This window comes from Ornithodoros turicata, chromosome 5 (assembly GCF_037126465.1).
Source record: "Ornithodoros turicata isolate Travis chromosome 5, ASM3712646v1, whole genome shotgun sequence".
NCBI classification, from domain to species: domain Eukaryota; kingdom Metazoa; phylum Arthropoda; class Arachnida; order Ixodida; family Argasidae; genus Ornithodoros; species Ornithodoros turicata.
In genome coordinates, this window is record NC_088205.1 from 20728735 (window position 1) to 20749253 (window position 20519).

Sequence of the window (20519 nt, forward strand, 5' to 3'; positions counted from 1 at the left end):
AGCACAGCTGGGCACTAATTATATTAATCATTTACTTATTATTTTTCTCGCTGCCAAAGTTTAAAGCGGACAGTTTGGAGCTGTCGGCTGGTTTCGAGGTTAAAAATGGGAGAGTTACGTACGTGTAGATGAAAAACTTTCGTTCAACATACCCTCGGAATTTTGGAGATGAAGTTGAACAACAAACACGAATCCGAAACGTCCACGTGTCGGTTTTACAGAGTACGTAGGCGTGAGCTGACAGGTCGGGTATCGGTTCTAGAAGACGTCACAGCAGCACTGCCTACAAAATGAATCGATATATTTCGCGTCGTAAGAAAGACGTTTTCCCCAGCTTTCGTTTCGGTCATCAAAGAAGCCGATATGAAGGCCGAAGCCGAAATATATGAAGCCGGAATATGCAACAGATCGTGAAACCCCATATTTATACACACTGAACTTCATCACTTTGACTCGTTCGTCTGTTTGTGTTTTCTGTGTGTAAGCGTCCTGGCGTAGCCAAGTTCGACATCGTCGTGACTCACATCCAGACTTGTACATGTTACTCGAAAAAGGTAATTGATTACCGTTACTACTACTCTGGCAAAAGTAATTTTTTACCGTTGCAAATTACTCGGCTAAAATGTAATAAAGTAAAGGCTAAAAAGTAACGCGTTACATTTGCTGTTACTTTCGATAATAATGACATATTAAAGTCCGTGAAATTCCACATACCTCATCCACTTAATGAGAATTAATTTCGTCGCCTTTTCACAGGATAGGAGCTTTCCTTATGTAAACGCATTATGCATTTAAACAGCACATTGTTTTCCTCTTTTCTTTCCATCATCATGAACACTGTGGAAAGGCTGAAGCCACGGAGATAAATTAGGACAGATACTCAACATGGCAGTGTCGAAGACGAAGGACAATCGCAGCTACGAACTACCTCCCCGTGGAGGTAGTTCCAGAGTCCAATTTCCATTCAATTCATTCAATTTTCAGAGTTCGAATGCGTTGTGTGTGTCCCCAGGCACCCGAAACGCATGTGCGGAATACTATTACAATGTCGTGGCAGTGGAAAGCAAAGCATATAGGAAAGGCTGTGATGGTGCCTGTGGGTTGGTTTCGTTTATGAGTAAAGCTTAGTCAAAAAGTAATCGATTGCTTGTAACCGATTACTCAAAATTGTATTGGGATTGCTTGAAAAATTACTTGCTCGGAAAACTACTCGATTACTCTCAAAATTACTAGTAACGCAATTACTTGTAACGCGTTACGTACAAGTCTGCGTCACATCACCATTTTTTCTTTATCACATCACCCTCACCAATATTTATAGTCACAAGTATAAATGTAGTAATGAAATTACAGCAATATGCTGGTTTTGATTGATTGATTGATTGATTGCAGAGTTCGAGGTAACTCGTTACAAGTAACTCGTTACTGTAACTAAGTTCCTTTTTTTGGTAACTTGTAACTTAACTCGGTACTTTTGCGCCGTGGTAACTTTCAGAGGAACTCGTTCCTTTTTCAAGTAACTTTGCCAAAGTAAGTTAAGTTAAGTTCCAAGTTACTTTAAATTCGCTTTTTACTGAGGTGCACATATTTTCTTGCTTTCTCTCCGGTTCCTTCATGGCAGTTTTTGCCATAAAACGTGATACTGAATCAATTAGAGTATTTTATTCAGGAAGTAAGAACCGCTGCCATTGAAATGAAGCTGAACCATTGTGCGCCCACAGGGAGTAAGATGCAAAGCGTTCGAATAGACCTCTACCAGAGAAACGTCATCATGACGTTGGTAGACAGTCTGAGACCCAAACAAAGCCGAAGGAGAGGGCTTGGTTCCAGGAACGGGCACTTGTTCGCTGCCCCTTATTGAAAGAAAAGTAAGACTGAAGGTCGCGTCCCTTTCAGGGACCATCGTAATCCCCTCAAGACCGTGGCTTACGGGTGCGACCTTCTTCACCTCTAGCTCCTTGTTCATCTCTTGTTCAACTCTACCAAATTTGTGGCGCTGTCGAACGCAATGACGTCATTTGTTTACAAACAGGGAGAGGTCTATTGTTGGATATAAACGAAGACGATCTAAGGGGGCGTTCACACGGGCCGATTTTCAGCACCAACTCAGACCAACTCGAAGCAACGTCTTTGCACCAACTTCAAGACGGTACCGTCTCCACTTTCACACGTACCAACTCGTTAGCTCCGCCCACAACCAACCTTACGGCAATCGGGGTGTATGGGTTCAAGTCCAACCGCTGGTGACTTTTTTTAAACTGTCATTAATCAGAACGAAGTCCTTTTTTTGGTCAGAAGGTCACCAGTATCTCAAAAAATGCCTATTGATATGTTTATATGGCGCTAGCAACCAAAAAAAAATTTAAAAATGATCATGTACCCTTGTAGGATTTGAACCCATGCCAGGCAGTACGACAGGAACGAAATCGCTTGACGCCCTCGAGGGTCACGTGGCAATGCTCCTCGCGTTGATTGGTTAGACCACCACCAACTCTCCGAAGTTGTCGCTCGGCGACCGATTCCCACCAACTCGAGTTGGTCATGGTCGATGATGTCGGCCGACTGCCACCAACTCCAAAGTTGGTCCGAGTTGGTGCAGAAAGTTGGCCCGTGTGAACGCCCGCTAAGCGTGTTGCATTCCTCCAAAGGGAACTCTATGTCTAACTCATCTGCTCACACGCGCTGCACCTGCGTAATGCTATTTTGTGTCCGAAGTAACTTGGAAGTAACTCGTTCTTTTTTTTAAGTAACTCAGTAACTACGAGTTACATTTCAGGCTGAAGAACTTCGTTATTAACTTAGTTACATTTTTCACAGGGTAACTTAACTTATAACGAGTTCTTTTCGACGGGTAACTTCTCAATCTATTGATTGAAAGAAAGAAAAAATGGGGATCACGAGGGCCGGCTACCCCAGATCACCTAAGGAAAGGAATTCCAGACACGTCCACCATCGCCCACTGGAGATGTCGCGAAGCGGCGACGAACGCCACAGACAGGTCATAGCCCATCTAACAGCTTGGTGTCCCTTAAAAACTGTGTAACGGCTCGCAAAGCTTGCAGTTGAGTGCTCATTGGCCATGGGCCCAGCACCTTCTGCACTCCGAAGGGTCGATTGTCAACCCGGCCTAACGCGGCTACAAGTCTGTCACGACACTCAGAGTATCTTGGGCACGTAACTATAATATGTTCGACGTCTTCGATTGAGCCACAGACTGGACAATTAGGAGACAATTGCTGGTTTTGAAATTGCAATGCAACGTGCTACTTTTCCAGAACTGGGATTTTGCTTTTAATCGCGGGTGTCCTTTCCATGCGTGCGTGTGTGTGTGTGTGCACTTTGATACTACATTATGCCAGATAATGAATTCGAAATGTCAATAATGTCGTTAAGTCGAAATGGTCACATAACGTCGTTACGTTTCTTTATACGTAATGGAATGCGGCTGAGTAGATGGGATTTAGCGACATATGCGGGGCTCCACAGAAGCACGGCAAGATTGCTCGGGAAGAAGGCTCGATCAGGATAGATAGACTGAACGCAACTTGGCAAACTATCGAGATTAACTCCACCGCTGGGCGTTAAAAAGAGAGACTGACCTGTAGGTAGCGGAACTACCTTCGAGGCATCCGTCTAGCTAAAACACGTGTTTAGGGAAAGTAATGTTCATCTTTTTATCTGGAGAGAGAGGAAGAAAGGGACGGCCGTGCAGGTGTGGACTTCTTTCAAGTATTGTAAGGGTCACGTTACCTGAGAGAACCAGTGAGAGAACAGGGCTCCTCCTCTCATTCCTTCTTCCATTCTTTTTAAGTTTCCAATCGCAAACGTTAAAAAAAAATATAGGAACAAACAACGCGTCAACTTGCGTAAAGATTTCCAAGCTAATAATTGTCCTGACAGGTTCTGTTTTTATTTATTTATCTATTTAGAGAGGGAGAGAGAGAGAGAGTCGAGGAAGTGGCCTTTTTGAACTTATAGGACAGTCATGCACTTAGGCGTACAGCTTGTCAAAGAACATCATTGTAACGTTCTCGTTTTTCATGTAGGTACTACGTCTGCGGCAAGGGGCAGGTGAAGACCGTTGATCGACTTGTCAGTAACGGAATACTTTGGTTGATTCTCGCTAGCGATATCGACAGGCATAGTACTAACTAACTAATAGTAATAGTACTAACTAGCTAATAGTACTAACTAATGGTAACAAAACATTATATTGTGTAAGATTTATACTGCGTAAATATAGTATAAGGTAATTGGAGTATGGCTGGGCCTATCAGGACATGAAGAAAGAAGCTTTGTTCGTACCATTTCCCTGTGTCCGAGGAGATATGAGGATTTATAAGGAGAGACGCGTCTATCGTCCGGTTCCTACATTATGTGCGTCTTTGTAACTAGCTCTAATGAATTACCTGCTATTCCGTATATTTTGCTTTCACCACGCTTGCCAAGATACAGCGGAGAGAAAGGCGGACAATCTGTGAACACACGGATGAAAATCATAAGAAGGGCATTTAATATTAATGTACAGTGCAATGCTATCCAACGCCATTGAGAGGAACGGCTCGTGCACTCGAGACTATGTACGAGCAGCCAATGCCAATGAAAAATAACGGATAGGTACCTTCAAGTGCTATCGTTCTTCTATTAAGAATGTTACGTGCGGAGTACCCCATAGGGAAGCATAATAGCGCCTTTATTATTCAATATTTATATAAACGACGTCGTTAACTATGCCCAGTAACGACGTTTATTATTTACGCTGATGACACTAGTATGCTTTTTGTTGCTGATAATTGTCAATAAATTGTACATAAAGCCAATGATGTTTTGTACCGATTATTTGTACCTGGTCTGAAACTAATAAGCTGAAAATCAATGTGCCTAAAACTAAATGAATTCTATTACTACCCGAAAATAAGAATGCAAGTCTGTGCTCCCAAATTCTTCTGGAAGGCCACTACGTAGAGTTGGTCGAATCTGTTAAAGCATTAGATTAACTTTTTTTGAGCTGGCGACAACATATTGAATTCGTACGTTGAAAAACAATCTTCTGTCTGTCTGTCTGTCTGTCTCTGTGTCTGTCTGTGTGTGCGGGGGGGGGGAGGGGGCGCAAATGCTGAAACATACTCTTCCTGCACTTTTAAATACAATCACTCTAGAACTGTCACAATGTTTCAGGCACGCCATTTTTAAACACTTTCTCGATCACTGCAATTAGCTTTTGTCAATATTTCAAATAGAGTAACTATTTTTTCCTCTCCACGTACTAACTGCATAACATGTGAGCTGTTTTATAGTGGATTATAATTTCATAATTGATTATGAGTTGCCAAGTTGCCAATAGATTTTTCTTGGCTCTTCTGTTTCTTTTATGCTTTGTTTTTCTCTTCTTTTATTTTGAAAAGTGATATTAAACGGCAGGAGCAACCTATTTATTTACACATGGTAAACTAGACTTTCGTGCACGAGACTACACTTCTTCAGTTACAAAAATATGAACATGGTACAGGCACATGTGTACAGTTGACGGGGTAGTTTTGGCATGAGAGGGTAACAGGGTGATGGAAAGGATGCGAATACATGTAAAAATCAAAAGAACGTAAATACAAAAGCAGGGATATCAGAAGCGCAACATAACGCGAGCCCAAGGGATGACACAGGAAGCGAGAACGCATGTAGGTGACGTTAGAGGAATTAATGATAAAAATAAATAAAGGGTAATAATAAGAAGGTGGTTATGGCGACGGAATGAGGACACAGGTGCGGAGTACAAAGGTGTCCAGTGGACCGTGAGAACGTGAAGACAGATGTTTCAGAGATGTTTCAGCATTTGCTCGCCATACACACACACACAGACACCAATCTGGTGGGCAGCGTTCGACCACGGTTCGAAGATCTTCGCGAGGATCTTCGCGGGGTGAGGTGGTCTCAGGAGAGAGACAAACGAAGAAAATATGGAAAGAAAAATGGAGAGTTGTTTTGCAGTTTGTGTGTGTGTGTTTATCGTTCTTTTATTTTATTTTATGCGAAAACGATATTAATGTACTTTATTTATTTTTGTAACCTGAAGAGCAGTCTCGTGCACGAAAGTCTTGCTTACCATGCGTAAATAAATAAGTTGGTCCTACCGTTTGATATCACCCTTCGATTTATTCACCACCGGCAACTTGACATCGCCTATTTTTCTGCTTTCGTATCTTCTTTTATTTTGGTGAGATGTTTATAGTGTATCATAGTTCACTATTGTTTCTGATTTGTTTAGTCGTACTTGTTTTTATTATCATTATTATTAAAGTGCACGTGACGCTGCATCTCCTGTATGGGACCAGTTTCCCCGGTTGCTGGTTCCAGCCACTTACGTAGGCTAAAATTACATGTACATATATATACTTGGAAAATTTTCCGGATAAGCTCTGACGATCATTTTCGGCAACACATTTCTAGCTTGCACTAAAACATACTGACAACATATAGGACGAGTTTCCTACTCAAAGCACGACAGTATCCCTCTTAAAAATGAGGGGGGGGGGGGGAGAGAGAGAAATGACAGAATCGGCTCGCCGTTGTTGACCACACAGAAGTGAGCGTCGTCACGACTATAGCAAAAGAAGAAAAAAAAAAAAAAAAAACACCACACCACAACTTCACCACACAGCATGCTCCTAGCCAACCATCATCCGAAATGACATCGTCCTCTCCCCTGATTAGTTGAGAGAGAGAGAGAGAGATACATGATGACGATGATATGGGGATGTCTTCCGCTCATTGAGCAGAATGCTACCCCTTCGCTGCTGATTCGTTGAAAACGGGAGGCGTATACGCCTTTTTGTGACACTTATGCAGAAATGTTAATTGTCACAAAAAGGCGTACACTCTAAAAACTGAACTTCACCGCATAGCACGCTCTGCGCCAACCGCTGCCACAAATGATAGGGTTATCGCTCCGATTCGAAGAGAGAGAGGGGACGTACGCCTTTTTGTGTTTTTTTTTTGTCAATTTGGGTATATGATAATTGACACAAAAAGGCGTAGAAGCGATAATTCTATCTTTCGTTTCCTTTTCGTATCATTCATTTTTCTTTCTTTTTTTTGCTATAGTCGTGACGACGCCCACTTCTGTGTGGCCAACAACGGCGAGCCTACACTCTTAAAAATGAACTTCACCGCATAGCACGCTCCTAGCCAACCATCATCTCGAATGATATCGTTATCTGCCCTGATTTGTTGAAAACAGGAGGCGTACGCCTTTTTTGTGACAATTATGAACAGCATAAGTGTCACAAAAAGGCGTACGCCTCCCGTATTTCAACAAATCAGGGCAGATAACGATATCATTCGAGATTATGGTTAGCTAGGAGCGTGCTATGCGGTGAAGTTCATTTTTAAGAGTGTATCCTGCCATTACCCCCCCCCCCCCCCCTCAGCTTTTAGAGTGTACGACCCGCGCTTTCCACAAATCGAGATTGATAGAGGGATCACTCTGAACGATGGTTGGCTTTCACTGTGCTATGTGGTAAATCCTTGATTGATTTTTAAAACAAAAAAATTGACATGTTAGTTTCGAGCCTGGTAAATCCTTAGTCATGGCTCACTGAGTGAAACACAGAATATAGACAAGATCCGTGAGCTTTGGCACACAACTGTAATGACGTAAACACCTTTCTCAAACACCCCTTTCTTCATTTCCTTGACAACGTCATACTCCACATGAATGTTCCGTGCCCCACACGAGGAAGTACACTGGAGTTATACAGAGAAATTTGAAATGGGGGGACAGCAGAGTTCATGTGACAATACGAATGCCGGCTGAAGAACCATGTCCCTGAGTTTGGGGGACGTAAAAATATGAGAACCGCACACGCACAACTCAGTACCAGCGCTGAATTTTTAATCAAAACATGGAAATCAGAGGAAAAATGTGTACAACAGAAGAGCGGAGATCAAACGAAGGCTCGCATTCACATGATGTCAAACGAACGCATTTTGCCGCCATGGTTGTGGTCAGTTTTTCGGCGCAGCTGCCGAGATTATCTAGCATTTGCTGGAAAACGAAGCCTTCAATGGTGCTTTGAAATCCGGTCGCGTACGTACCCTTCTTACGGAGGAGCTTACGAGCGTGCCGCGTCGCTCCCACGTCACAGTGTGACTTGGTGAAAACTCCCTATAGCTTCATATACGTTCGGCATTCGTGTCTTAATCATTGACAGTGACATCATTTGCGAATGACGCTCTTTTTCTTCGTGTAGCTCGATGAAACGCAAAGAAGGATATTCGGCGAAAACGTAATTCGCTGGGAATGCCATTCAAATTGCCCTGTGACACAGATATAACTTGAATAACTTGCCTAATCTTCTTTTCTAATCCAAATGCTGTTGCAGCTCACACTAGAGGGAAGCGTGGATAATATTGACAGTATCCCGGCGCGTCCACTAGTTGACATAGGTGTATCCGCACCGCGCGGATATATCCGCACATCTGCGATTATTGTATTTGTAGGGAAAAATCTACATGACGAAAATGTTTCCACTTTTCAGCATGCAAGCTACTCAGGAACATTGTCACCCACCATTTTCCAATACTGTGCAGGAACATTGCGTGTTCTCAATTATGGGTCTTTCTTTAACAAATCAATCGATCAATTATGGGTCTACCTGGACGACGTCGACAGAGACTCTGATGCTTATTTGCATATAACGCGCTGATATCCGCGCGCGGCGAAGAGATGAGCGGTTTCATCCGCGCGGATTGCAAAACGTTATATTTCTGTATCCGCAAATTAGGATGTAGCGCGAATATCTGACAATGTCAAGTGGTTCCAGAATGCGGGTGCTTGGATGAAGACGTTCTTCCAGTTTCGGAAAGTCTCTTCAATTGGAATTTGAAATGATAGGAAAATATAGATATGTTAGTCCCGACCAGAGTCCCTCCTCGACCTCTAGCTCGCCGCTTTCTCGTGTTTCTTGTGCACGGGGACTGGAGAAGTTAAAATATGAGCGTATACTAGAAGGATGACATCGTTTTATCTCGAAGGGGCGGCAACCGTTTAATACACACGTTCGAGATTTTTCAGCAGTATCGGAAGCTGTCACGAGCCCATAGATATAGTTCATGTTCGGTCATCTCGGTCATGTTATGCGCATTACGTAAGCAAGTGCAATAAATATTCTATTCAGCTCACCTCTACATACCTCACGATAACAAAAGAAGAAAAGAGAGAAACAAAAACACACTGGCATTCTGATAAGGACGAAGTATTTTCAATATTCACACCATGCATAGGGCGTAAATTATGAATGAAATACAATTTGGTTGCCTCAATTAAATGAACAGCGTTCAACCTCCCAAACAAAGGGCGACCAAAACATACTTTGTACGAGCATTCAGCATACCTATTGTGTAGACGTTGCTTGGAGCGTTTCGGGTGCGTAGCCAATTTGGATGCGTTTTTAGACGTCAAATATGCCTCAGAGGCCCTGACGTAGCTGCAGCAGACACCCCGGTTACTATTTTCTGGGCCCTCAAATTGAACACTGAGCGGGGCTTGACCCAGTCAACACAGAAATTTGAAATGTGACAATGCGCAGAAGTGTTGCAGTAATGTTGCTGAAATGTTGTGTGTTGCAGCAATGTTTCACAACCGTTACTACATTTTCTCAATGTGAAACAATGTTGTGGAGGTTATGTTCAGGAAACATTGTTAGTTTGCTTCTGCAACAATGTTACCAATGCAACTGTGACGGAACACTGCAGCACGGTTGCTGATACAATGTGGTGGGGACAATGTTGTGACAGTGTTACAGGAGCATTGCTGACGCTCGATATGAAAAAGGACAGAGTAATGAGAAAGGAGCAAAATAACGCAGAAAAGCAGATCGACGGGTTTCTTTCGTGTTTTCAGTGCAGATGCACTGCACATGTATACAACGTTGAATTCTAGACAGTAGGATATGAGGGTGTGATTACCGGTGAATGTTGTTCCTGGAATGTTGGTGCAATATGTCAATGCAGTGTTCCTGCAATGTTGTTTCTATAATGTTGCTACAATATAACAAAGATGAACATTAGCGATATAACACCAAGATGACATGGCAACATTGTTGCAATATTACTGCAACAAATTTTGTTGACTGGGGAAGGTGCATGGCTCCGTCTATAGCATGGTTCGCTCATCACCTAGTGCTCTCCCTCCCTTCAGCAAATGTTCTAAAGGCCCCGCTTTCATCTACCCTACACCTCAGAGTGGTTGTGCTATTTTCCTCAGAATGGTACATGAACTGCCACAGTTATCTTTTACAGTAACAAGCCTCGTTCCCAGCGCAACTAGAAACAGTGTAAATTACAGTGTAAATGTTACCTGATATTTGTCGAAAGGACTCGCACAGCAGAATGTTTCTCTCGCAACCTACTTGACGCCGACGGACAGTAAAACTTGCCTTCCAATAAACTGGAATGGCCAACAATGTGCAGGCAGGGTGCAAGCTGCTTAGAACCATCGTCTTCCGCGATGAACATTAAAGACGGTGGCGCGCATTAAAGAAGAAGGGCAGAATTAGTGTGGCCTCGCACTACTGTTTATCACTACCTAACGGGCATACTGCTAGCCGCTTAGACCGTTATCTGAATTACCTTTCAATATTGAAAATACGTGGCTATTGGGAGTTATACGAAAGCCTACCTTATCAGGAGGCAGGAGCTTCTTAGTCCGATACATCTTGACGGATACCAGAACAAAAATACATCTGTGTTCCAATATATATTTTTTTTTTTTTTTCATTTTCGCAGTTGCAGGGTGCGTATTTTTATCCGTTGCAGATTTTTTAAATAAAAAAGCTATGGAAGCTACACATATGCCTTTTTCGCAGGTGGGTGATGCCGAAAGCGCATCTAAGTACAGAATGACTAATTACCTAAAATTCATTGATTAATTCATTAATTAGCTCTTTAATTATGTGCTTTCAGGCAAAAGTGAGACAATCATGGTTGTTGGTTCGTTCTTTTAATCCTGGAACAAGGACGTGCCGAGCTTTGCCGATGAGCCAAATTAGCCCAAACCAAAAGCTCCAGGAGCTCATGACATTCGCCACCGCGGGCTCGTCTGGGCCGAACTCCAATCATCTCAATCGCTCCAAAGCACGTGGCCCTCCGACGCGGGTCTTTTTGCGCTTGGGAAGTGTATTGTTCTGGTGTCGGTTCATTTGCGGAGCAAAATTTTTAGGCAATTGATATTTCAAAAAACGTGCTCGTCTCAGGATATTTAACGAGGACAATGGATTCAAATAACTTCCAATTCTGATACCTCGCTTTTGCAAAAAGAAAAAGAAAACAAAACAAAAATGTCGAATTAAGAGGTTCACTAATGAATTTCATAACCAGTGGCATGGCCGAGTTCTTAAAATGACGCCTTATTCATAAGTGCGCGCCATCTATGTGTGGAGACGGAGACTGCGTTTACGCGCCATGTTTGAGTATAGCTGCCGGTGGTTTCGGTTTTCGCCACATCGCCTATCGCCAACAACGCAGCGTCCGGGGAGGTTGAGCGGCAACTCCCCATTACTGCTCGTGCCACTGTGCATCCAAAGGGGCAAAATTGGCCCGAATACCGAGAAGGTAAATCCTCAGTTCGCTATTATGGCCTCTAAAATAATTAAAAAGGCACGTGACACGTTCACGGTCAGAACATCCTTAGATTGAGGTTGTTTGGCGCGTCACAGGACGGCAGCTTCTTTCAGATGTAGGTTTATACTAAACGGGAGCTACAGAGGACTTCATTCAAGTGCAGGAGTGTTGAATTTCCAGTGGAAGGGAGCTGCCAGACCAGCATTTAGAAGATTATTGGGAAAATTAGCTTTGGTGCACTGTCTCTCTTAGTGGTGCATCTCCGTTTGGGACATTGTTACTGTAATTGTTTTAAAAAAGGAACTGACCAAGCGGATAACCAAGTACGACACAGCAGATTTCAGAGCAAAACCAATGTGCTCCTTCTGGTGTGCCGTTGCCAAGAAAACGGCATCACATGCGAGGAAATCGTCAAGTCATCACAGAAAGTCTGGTTTTCTGTGTCTCCAAGAAAGGGGCTCTTCCTCTTTCTTTGTGTGAACCGTCAGCCCCACAAAACTTCCGTCTCAAAAAGTATGTATCCGTTCACCTTTTGTTGGGTTTCTGGTACCAAACAGCTACATGTGCGAGTATGAAAGTACATCCGATATTTTACTGAAGGTACACAAAAATGTGTCTAGTCACAGGTGCTCAAATGCTTTTTTTATTCAATTACTGTACAGGACCAGCAACTAAGCAGAGAGTTCTGTAGTAAGATCATGCATCGCCACTCCGTGCTGCACAAACGCCCATATAGGAGAAGAGCGAACCTTTGGGCTTGTTGGTATAGCATATAGGGACCCGCTACGTAGCTGCGTAACACGCCGCATCAAAACACTGTTCTAACTTCGGGCAAGTAGTTGAGTATTCACATGTACAAAAGTGACAGAGTCCAAAAGTGCGCAATTCGACATGAGATTCAGTCACGAAGTTGCAGCTACGCCGAGCGTGCTTATCCGATGCTGTTTACCCACTGTAGAAGGCAATAACGGAGTTGTCCGAAAGAAACGTTAGTATAACGTTAGGTTCGTGAGCTCGGCTGTGCATTCTTCCAGCTCGCTTGCCATCCTAAAAAGCTTGAATCGCAATTTTCCCGACTCTCCAGCTGGTCCCGTTACAGGAAATCGCATAAAGCACGACCGCCCGAATACTCAAACATGGCGCAGCCGCCAGCCGCCGCCACGAGATGGCAGCACTTATGAATAAGTCAGCCCTATTATACATGAAGACTTGTCTTTGGCATCGAGCATTCATAATATTATAGCAAACCCTCAAGTAGTAGTTGTAATTAACTGCTAAAAAGAAAGGAAAGAAAAGAAATAATTATACAGTCGTGATCAGATATATCGGGCGAAACCAAAACCCCGGAGATAATTTCACCTTGATTACACGATAACAAGTCAAAAATATTTTCACCGCGGGTTGGCACGAGAACACATTGCTCAAAACAATAATCGCACTGGAGAATTATTTAACCTGACTTTTCCTGTGGTGTCCCATTTGTAATCAGGAAGGTTCAAGTCACCAGAATTTTTTACAATATCATCAGGTATCAGAGATACTTGCTCATGTAATTTGGTTGTCGGGTGATAATAACTGTTTGGCGGGCGATAGAACAAGGTGCAATTGATGTTCCCTTCACTAACAAGCGGCACCACACAGACTCGCAGATTTTTTAACGTAATGTAATTTCCACTGATTGTATCAGCTCCGCACACAGATAAAATTCCCTCCACCATGACTATTTTTATAATGTCTATATCCAGTATACATCGAGGGGAAGATTTCGGAGTTATCCATATGCTGGTCGAGACAAGACTGATTTCCCATAACAATATCAGGGCTTTCTCCATTCATCGTAAAAGTCGTCCAGCTTATTTTTCAGACTTCTAGCGTTCAGCCAAGGAAGAGATAAGCCACATTCCTTTCCTACACTCTTAAAAATGAACTTCACCACATAGCACGCTCCTAGCCAACCATCATCCCGAATGACAGCGTTCTCGCCCCTGATTTGTTGAAAACGGGAGGAGGAGCCTATTTTGTGCCATTATGCACGGCACAAAATAGGCTCCTCCTCCAGTTTTCAACAAATCTATGGCGAGAACGTTGTCATTCGGGGTGATGGTTGGCTAGGAGCGTGCTATGTGGTGAAGTTCATTTTTAAGAGTGTAGGGACCTCGAAGTCCTTCTCGATATACTCGAACTATACTAGTATCAAAAGACCGTGCTTGAGCCCTGCTTTTGACGACCCCCTGCTAGAAACTGACCTAGTTTCTCGACTGACTGCACCAGAAGAAACACCATCAGGTTCTCCTCGTTAGCAAGACGTTCTGAGGTGTTACAAACTGAGTTTCAATTGGCCGTTCGCTCATGATCGCAGTTGTCTCGCGACGGAAAGCCCCGAATTATTATTGAATTATTATCAATTGGCCGTCTGCGCTCGCTTATTCGAGCCCGTTCAAACATTTCACTATATACAAATATAGTTTGACCAGCGGCATAGCCGAGCGGGTGAAGGCGTCCCGCTCATTGGTGGTAGCCAAGGTTGCGCTGAAGACTGGGAGGTGGTCGGTTCGAGTCCTATACCACCGCCTGTGCTGTCTGAGGTTTTCCCTGGTTTTCCCAAGACTTTCCAGACGAATGTCAGCACAGTTCCCCCTTTCATGTCGGCCCAGGACGCATACCAACTCCGCGCCCTGTCCCCCGCTCCTTCCTGCTGTCCTCTCACCATCTGTCCACATCTGTACGCCGCTCATAATAGCCACAGTTGCTTCGCGGCGCTAACACAGAATTTAAAAAAAAAGTTTTGGCTAGTCAGTCTTCCACTATTCTTATACGCGTTCCGGGAGGACGTCCGCCTAGGCGCACTACTCACCCGCAAAAAAGGTATCTGTGTAGCTTCCAGAGGTTTTTTTAAACAAAAAATCAAATAACGGATGAACATAAGCATATATGTAACGTCGTATCTGTGCGCCGTGTTTACAGGCACACGCGACTAACAACAATGGATGAATCCGTATCAGAAAATGGTACAGTACGGGACAAAAGTTTACGGAACACCGGAACGTCGCCATCGAGGCGATACCCTGGAAGCAAACAAGAGCCGATATATACAGAGTGTTTGCTCTAACGTGTCCAGAAATTTTATATAAATCGAGCGATAAAAGAGAAACGAACTCTACTGTTCAGCTACTTGACTAAGAAACAGGTGCTACTGGTGAAGCACGTACCTGTTTCTTACTCAAGTAGCAGAAAAGTACCACTTGCTTTGCTTTTATCAGTAGCTTTGAATAGAATTTCTGGACACGTTAGAGCAAACACCCTGTATACTGAGAGATGGACAGAATGGGCGTTGATCCGATTCTTATGCCATCTCTTCCTGATAGCTAGCAGGGGGGCGTTCGGATGAAGAAATGCGGCAGTGCCGTGTTCCGTGAACTTTTGTCCAAAGCTGTAGTACGTCCGGCGTCTCTGCTTAAGATCATCCTGTTGAGAGGGCTATTTTTAATTTTCTATTTCTGTGCATTCCGTCTTTGAAGATATGCGCAAGCAAAAAGTTGAGCTAATAATATAATATATTGTTGAAGTGGGCTTACGCGTGAAGCGAGAAAAATAGAAGAGGTCGGTAGAGTGAGTCCGGCGAGCAATGTCTCCCATGAAATGCTTCTGCGGTGTAATCAATTTAATTAACGAATGACGATGAGCTTCGTGCAGAGTCATGTGAAGCTGGTCACTCATACCTTGTATAGTTTTTGTTGTCATATGGAGAAAAAAAAAAGGTTGTCTTTTTGTTGGCAGTGATGATGGGAGTTGACCTTCCCGACTTCATCCTCAATCGTAACCACGCGGGCAATAAGCACTTGCAAGCTCTGAGGCAGCGTCTTTTCGAGAGCGGCCGGAGGAGGTGATTCCCAGGACCACAGGTGAGTTGTTTCCAATATCTCTCCGAAAACACCATCTCCTGCAGCATCCTTTGTATGTTCTGAGCGGCTACGAAATGCCTGTCGATGGCCGCTCTAACTTGAAAGTGACTGAGAACCAAAGGGACACGGACAGACAGCGCTACCAACCTTCCATCAGGTCCCGCAAGAGCATATGACGACCTCAGAGATGCCCTTATCTGAAAGGGCTATTCATAGGGACGGAACGATATCGATATTACTGGAAAACGTTGCTATCGATGTAGATATGGGCACTAATATCGATATTGTATCGATTTTTGTACCTACGAGTCAACCTGGTTGAAGGTCTGAGTGCGCATATCAGTTACATTTTTACGGTGTAGCAAGGCCGATCCTCTCCTTGCATAATGTATGTGTCATCCTATCCTTCTGGAGTCTGGACATTAAATTGCTAGAAACATCCAACGGGACCAACACCGCGATAGAGTCTACAATCACCGATTTCATAGATTTCACAGATCCATAGTTTCAGCTTAAATAGGTTGTCTACAAGAACGTTTTAGCCGGAAATTTTATAAAAATTTAACCACGAATCTCGAAGTTTGTGCCGTCTGACGTTCCTTCGATTTGAAATTCCCATCTCATCAAAGCTAATTCGAGAGATGTATCTAGATGGAAACATAATCTGTAACAGGACCGCCCCTTCGACGGCAAAGCCATAGAGAAATGCATTCGTTTATGCGAGCGGCGTTGTTTTAAAGAATAATCGAAATTCTCGTAAATCAGAAAATCAGCACCGTGGAGAAACGGGGTTTGATTAAAGAGTAACAGTAATAATTGGGAGTAGATTTGCATGCACGGTGAGTCCGTCCGCATTTGTGCGACTATATACACATGCTGCACCTGCCGCGGGGTAGGACAGCTGGTGTCACCTTCCGACCACCTGGGGAAACACGTTGCTGGAAGGTATACCTCCCCCACATTGCTACCATCCTCGGCCGGCGATAAAAGACAAGTGATAAGAGAAACGAACATTAATGTTGAATGTCCCATTATTACAACTCCGGGTCCAAAAAAATACGCCAGTCAAACTTGGAGTTATTCGTATTTATTGGAAAAACTCCACTTTGGGATGTCCCTGTAACCGAGAGCTCAACAAGAAGAGCCATTTCCGTTTCCCTTTGCGTCGAGAGGGTTAGCAGCCCCCGCGACAAATACGGCTGGCTCGCTCAACCGTTGCGCATTATCAGAGCAATCCGGGCCAACTCCATGAAGAACGAAGCCTAAGCCACTATCACATCACACCACAGACACAGGGACAGACACGGGGCTATGTGTCTGTCCCTTCTGTGTTGCTACGCACAGGCTTAGTTCTTCACCGATTTCGTCCACCAGCTTGCCTGTGTCTATACGCCACTTTATCAATCAATTCCATCCTTTCAATTAAATTCAATTCAATTTAATTTCCTATCCAAATAAATAGATCCCCCTCCATCCTACCCTGATGGACAATGCAATCACTGAAGAGGGTCCTATTTAGTGAATCCACTGGACGTGACGGTCGGGTCAACGGTCGGTTTCAATCATTACCCTGTCCGACCACATTTGTGGGGCTACACGTCGCTAGGACTGCGGATAACCATCCTCGGCCGGGATCGAACCCTCCATCTTCAGTTCAGCATGCCAGCATAAAACCGAGCTACAGGGTCATAGACGTGCCACACAAAGGTTAGCGTTTGTCAAGGTAGCTTCTCATCGTTGCAAATAATAAACGACGAAAAACTCCGAATCATAGGAAAATAATAAACACCGAAAAACACCCACCGAATATGCCAAAAAACAAAATCTGAAAACCCGGAACCCCACATATAAACCAGCATTTGCTGATTCTGCTAATGCACCAGCCACATGGCAGGGTGAACATTTTTTGAAAATGTTTCCTGGTATCAGTGACGTGCCAAACCGGGAGTAGCCTGAAAGAAAAAGTGGTCCCAACTTGAACGGTCACACATAATTTAATAGTAGACATAAAGCGGGAAACTGTTCCAGTATGCCACAGTGCATGAAATAAATATCGATATTTCCCTTCCAAATGTCGGTGTACCAGTAAGATATCGATATTTATCGAGATTTCCGGCGCACGTCAAAAGAACCCTAATTGGTCGAAATTATGCGCAGTCCTACCCTGCCATGTATGTCCACCGCCCAGCATGTCGCACCGGCACTTCCGATTACTAGTCCGTCTCGGCTGCCGGTCGAGAGGCGATACCGTTTGCCGGGGTTTCTGTTTCTTTCTTTCTTTGTTTTTTCTTTCCTTTTCTTCTTTCTTTCTTCTTTCTCCCTTTTTTTTTTTTTTTTTTTCATAGAATGAGTTTTATGAATAGGTTCACCTCGAAGGAATTTAGAACTCCCGAGTCCAACTCCAGTGTAGTTCGTTCTTTCGCTTCAAAGCCTGGTTTCTATGTCCATTGCAACACGAACAGTCCAAACGGAACCATCACAGTTTTCGAGAAACCGCGCGGCGCATAGGGTCTGTCGGAAAGAAACCGTCGGAGCCACGAGGAAAGTGTTTTCGGGAACCGGAGTAGAACACCGCCACGGTACATGTGGCGCCATCTTTCGTGAACAATACAAGACGTTATTTCCGGGGACACTGTAAATATTCTCTCACGGATCAGTGGCACGGGTGTTCGGCTATTTTTCCCGATGAGATAGCTCCTCAACATCCATGTCAATTATTATGAACTTGAGTAAATTCGGCATGCGCTTCACAATGGTGAGGTACAAAAATCTACCTTTTGTTGACGAATTTCAGATTTCAGTTCGTAAAAACTGGCATAATATCACTCTAGAAACAGAACTTCACCGCATAGCACGCTCTGCGGAAACCATTGCCACGAATAACAGGGTTGTCGATTCTGATTCGAAGGGAGAGGGGGCGTACGCCTTTTTGTGTCAATTTGGATATATGTAGGGTTCCGCGTTTTCGATTTTAATGGAAAAACGTACGCCGGTTAAATTTTCCCTCATTCGGTTTTAATCGAATACAGAGGAACATTCCAGGAACCATGACAGATAAATTGCTGCACATGCCCAGCTTAGGATTCCAACATGCCAAGCAGGCTTTCCTTTATTACTCTTCTTTTCTTGGTATTTGCTATGGTTGGATGACCTGCGACCACATTGAGTGTTCAGGGGTCAATCCCTTTGTCCCGGATTGGGTGCGCTGGTCGCAATCTCATTCTTCTGCCATTGTAGGTGCCCCACGTACCGCGCTTGTGAGCCTTTTAGGGACGTGACGTCAAGTATAGAACCTCGCTCACCGGCTTTTAGTTGTTTAGTGGAGAGGTTACGACGGTACATACACTTCCACTTCCCACGTACGGCGGCCCCGCCTTTCCGCGGCACCCGAGATGGGAAGAAAAAGGAAGAGGGTCTCGGACTACGTTTGCTAAAATCAAGATTTTGAACTCTCAGGCAAGGAAGATGTTGCCGTATGCAAGTATTGTCGCGTGACAGTTAATGTGGGCTGTGGAAGAGGTGCGGTGCGCATGTCGGAGCACGTGCAATCGCGGCGCCACGTGAATCTGAAGAATCCCCGTACGAACAAGGTGAGCAAACGCCTTCCGGTCATTTCTTGCAGCACTTGTAGAAATCGCGAACTAAGGAGCGCGCAGCAATGTCTGACAAGAACCTCGGCAGGTATGCTTGCATTTATTACAATAAGCTTAACTGAGTTGTGCTTTCGTTGGTTTCGTGAATGCGTCATCACCTCGCTGTGGAGCAATAAAGTTCCTTTTGTGATTTCACAAAACTGGTAATTCGCATAGGTTGTTGTTGTTGTTAAGGCTGCGTTAAACGCGCACAGCACTGAAATTACATTGTAATTGCTATTCGCCGATAACTGTCGGGTAAACCATGTACACGCAAGGAAAAACATCGAAAAAAAAACAAACTCTGATTTCGCGAAAATCAATAAACATCGAAAACAACAACAACAACAACTAAATCATGACTATGGCCTGGGGTGATTCACCGCTTGAGAGCAGTACCCTACCCCATTACACGAGAAGCATGAGATGTGAAATATGAAAATGAAGTTATGTGCAAGTCCAACTCGAACTCCCGTCGTCTGGTTGCGCAACGCTATACGTCGCACAAAAGGAAGAAGCACATGAAAGAAGCGCCAATGGTCCTTGAGATGCAGGGGTGGACCCTACAGCGTCTGGAGCAAGCCGGTAGCCAAGAGGAACTCCAAGAACATCAGAAGTCCTCGACGGTGTTGGACATGGCTCTGACATGGGCCAAGAATTGCAGCCAGGTTGAACGTCTGCCGGCTAGCACCACTCAGCTGAGCACAGAGTTGCCGCCTCTCCGTTTCGTAGAGCTTACATTCTATTAGGACGTGCTCAATGTTCGCTTCAACGCCACATTTGGAGCATAGGCAGCTGTCACAGTATCCGATTCGGCACTTGAATTGGGGAGTGAAGGCAACGTTGAGACGAAGCCTGTGCAGGAGGGACGTGAAACAGCGTGGTAAACGGTCAGGAACTGAGAAGGACATAGTGGGATCCACAGAATACATGAGAGACCTGTCAGTGATGTCCCGACTCCACTGCTGGCGAGCTAGTGGCTGAATGAGCTCATTCAGAAGTGATCTCCTGTCTCCTCTTGATAACACCGTTGGTATAACAGCCGGAGACTGTTGGGCAGCCGTTGCCGCTCTGTCGGCTTCTTCGTTTCCGCTCAAACCACAGTGACCCGGGACCCACTGCAGGGATATATGATGACCGTGATCGCTTAGAAGCTGAACCTGATGGAGGATATCAGTGACAACTGGGGCGAGCGATCCACGTATTCCCATGTTGGCTATGCATTGAAGAGCAGCCTTTGAATCTGAGTAGATGACCCAGGCCCGCGGATCGTCACAGGGCGTCTTACGTAGAAACAACAGGATAGCATATAACTCAGCCGACGTTGATGATGTGCGGTGTGAGAGACGGTATCCATGTGACACACCGT

General features: G+C 44.3%; 1 protein-coding gene across 1 annotated transcript in view; it reads left to right on the forward strand.

The window, feature by feature from the left end:
* The window catches only part of LOC135395372 (uncharacterized), a 107469-nt gene that overhangs the window by 79166 nt on the left and 7784 nt on the right, over nt 1–20519 (forward strand). Inside the window, exon 3 of the mRNA XM_064626610.1 lies at nt 15394–15518. Within this exon, the coding sequence (XP_064482680.1) occupies nt 15394–15503 (110 nt within the window). The 3' untranslated portion in view covers nt 15504–15518. The remainder of the gene's footprint in view (nt 1–15393; nt 15519–20519) is intronic.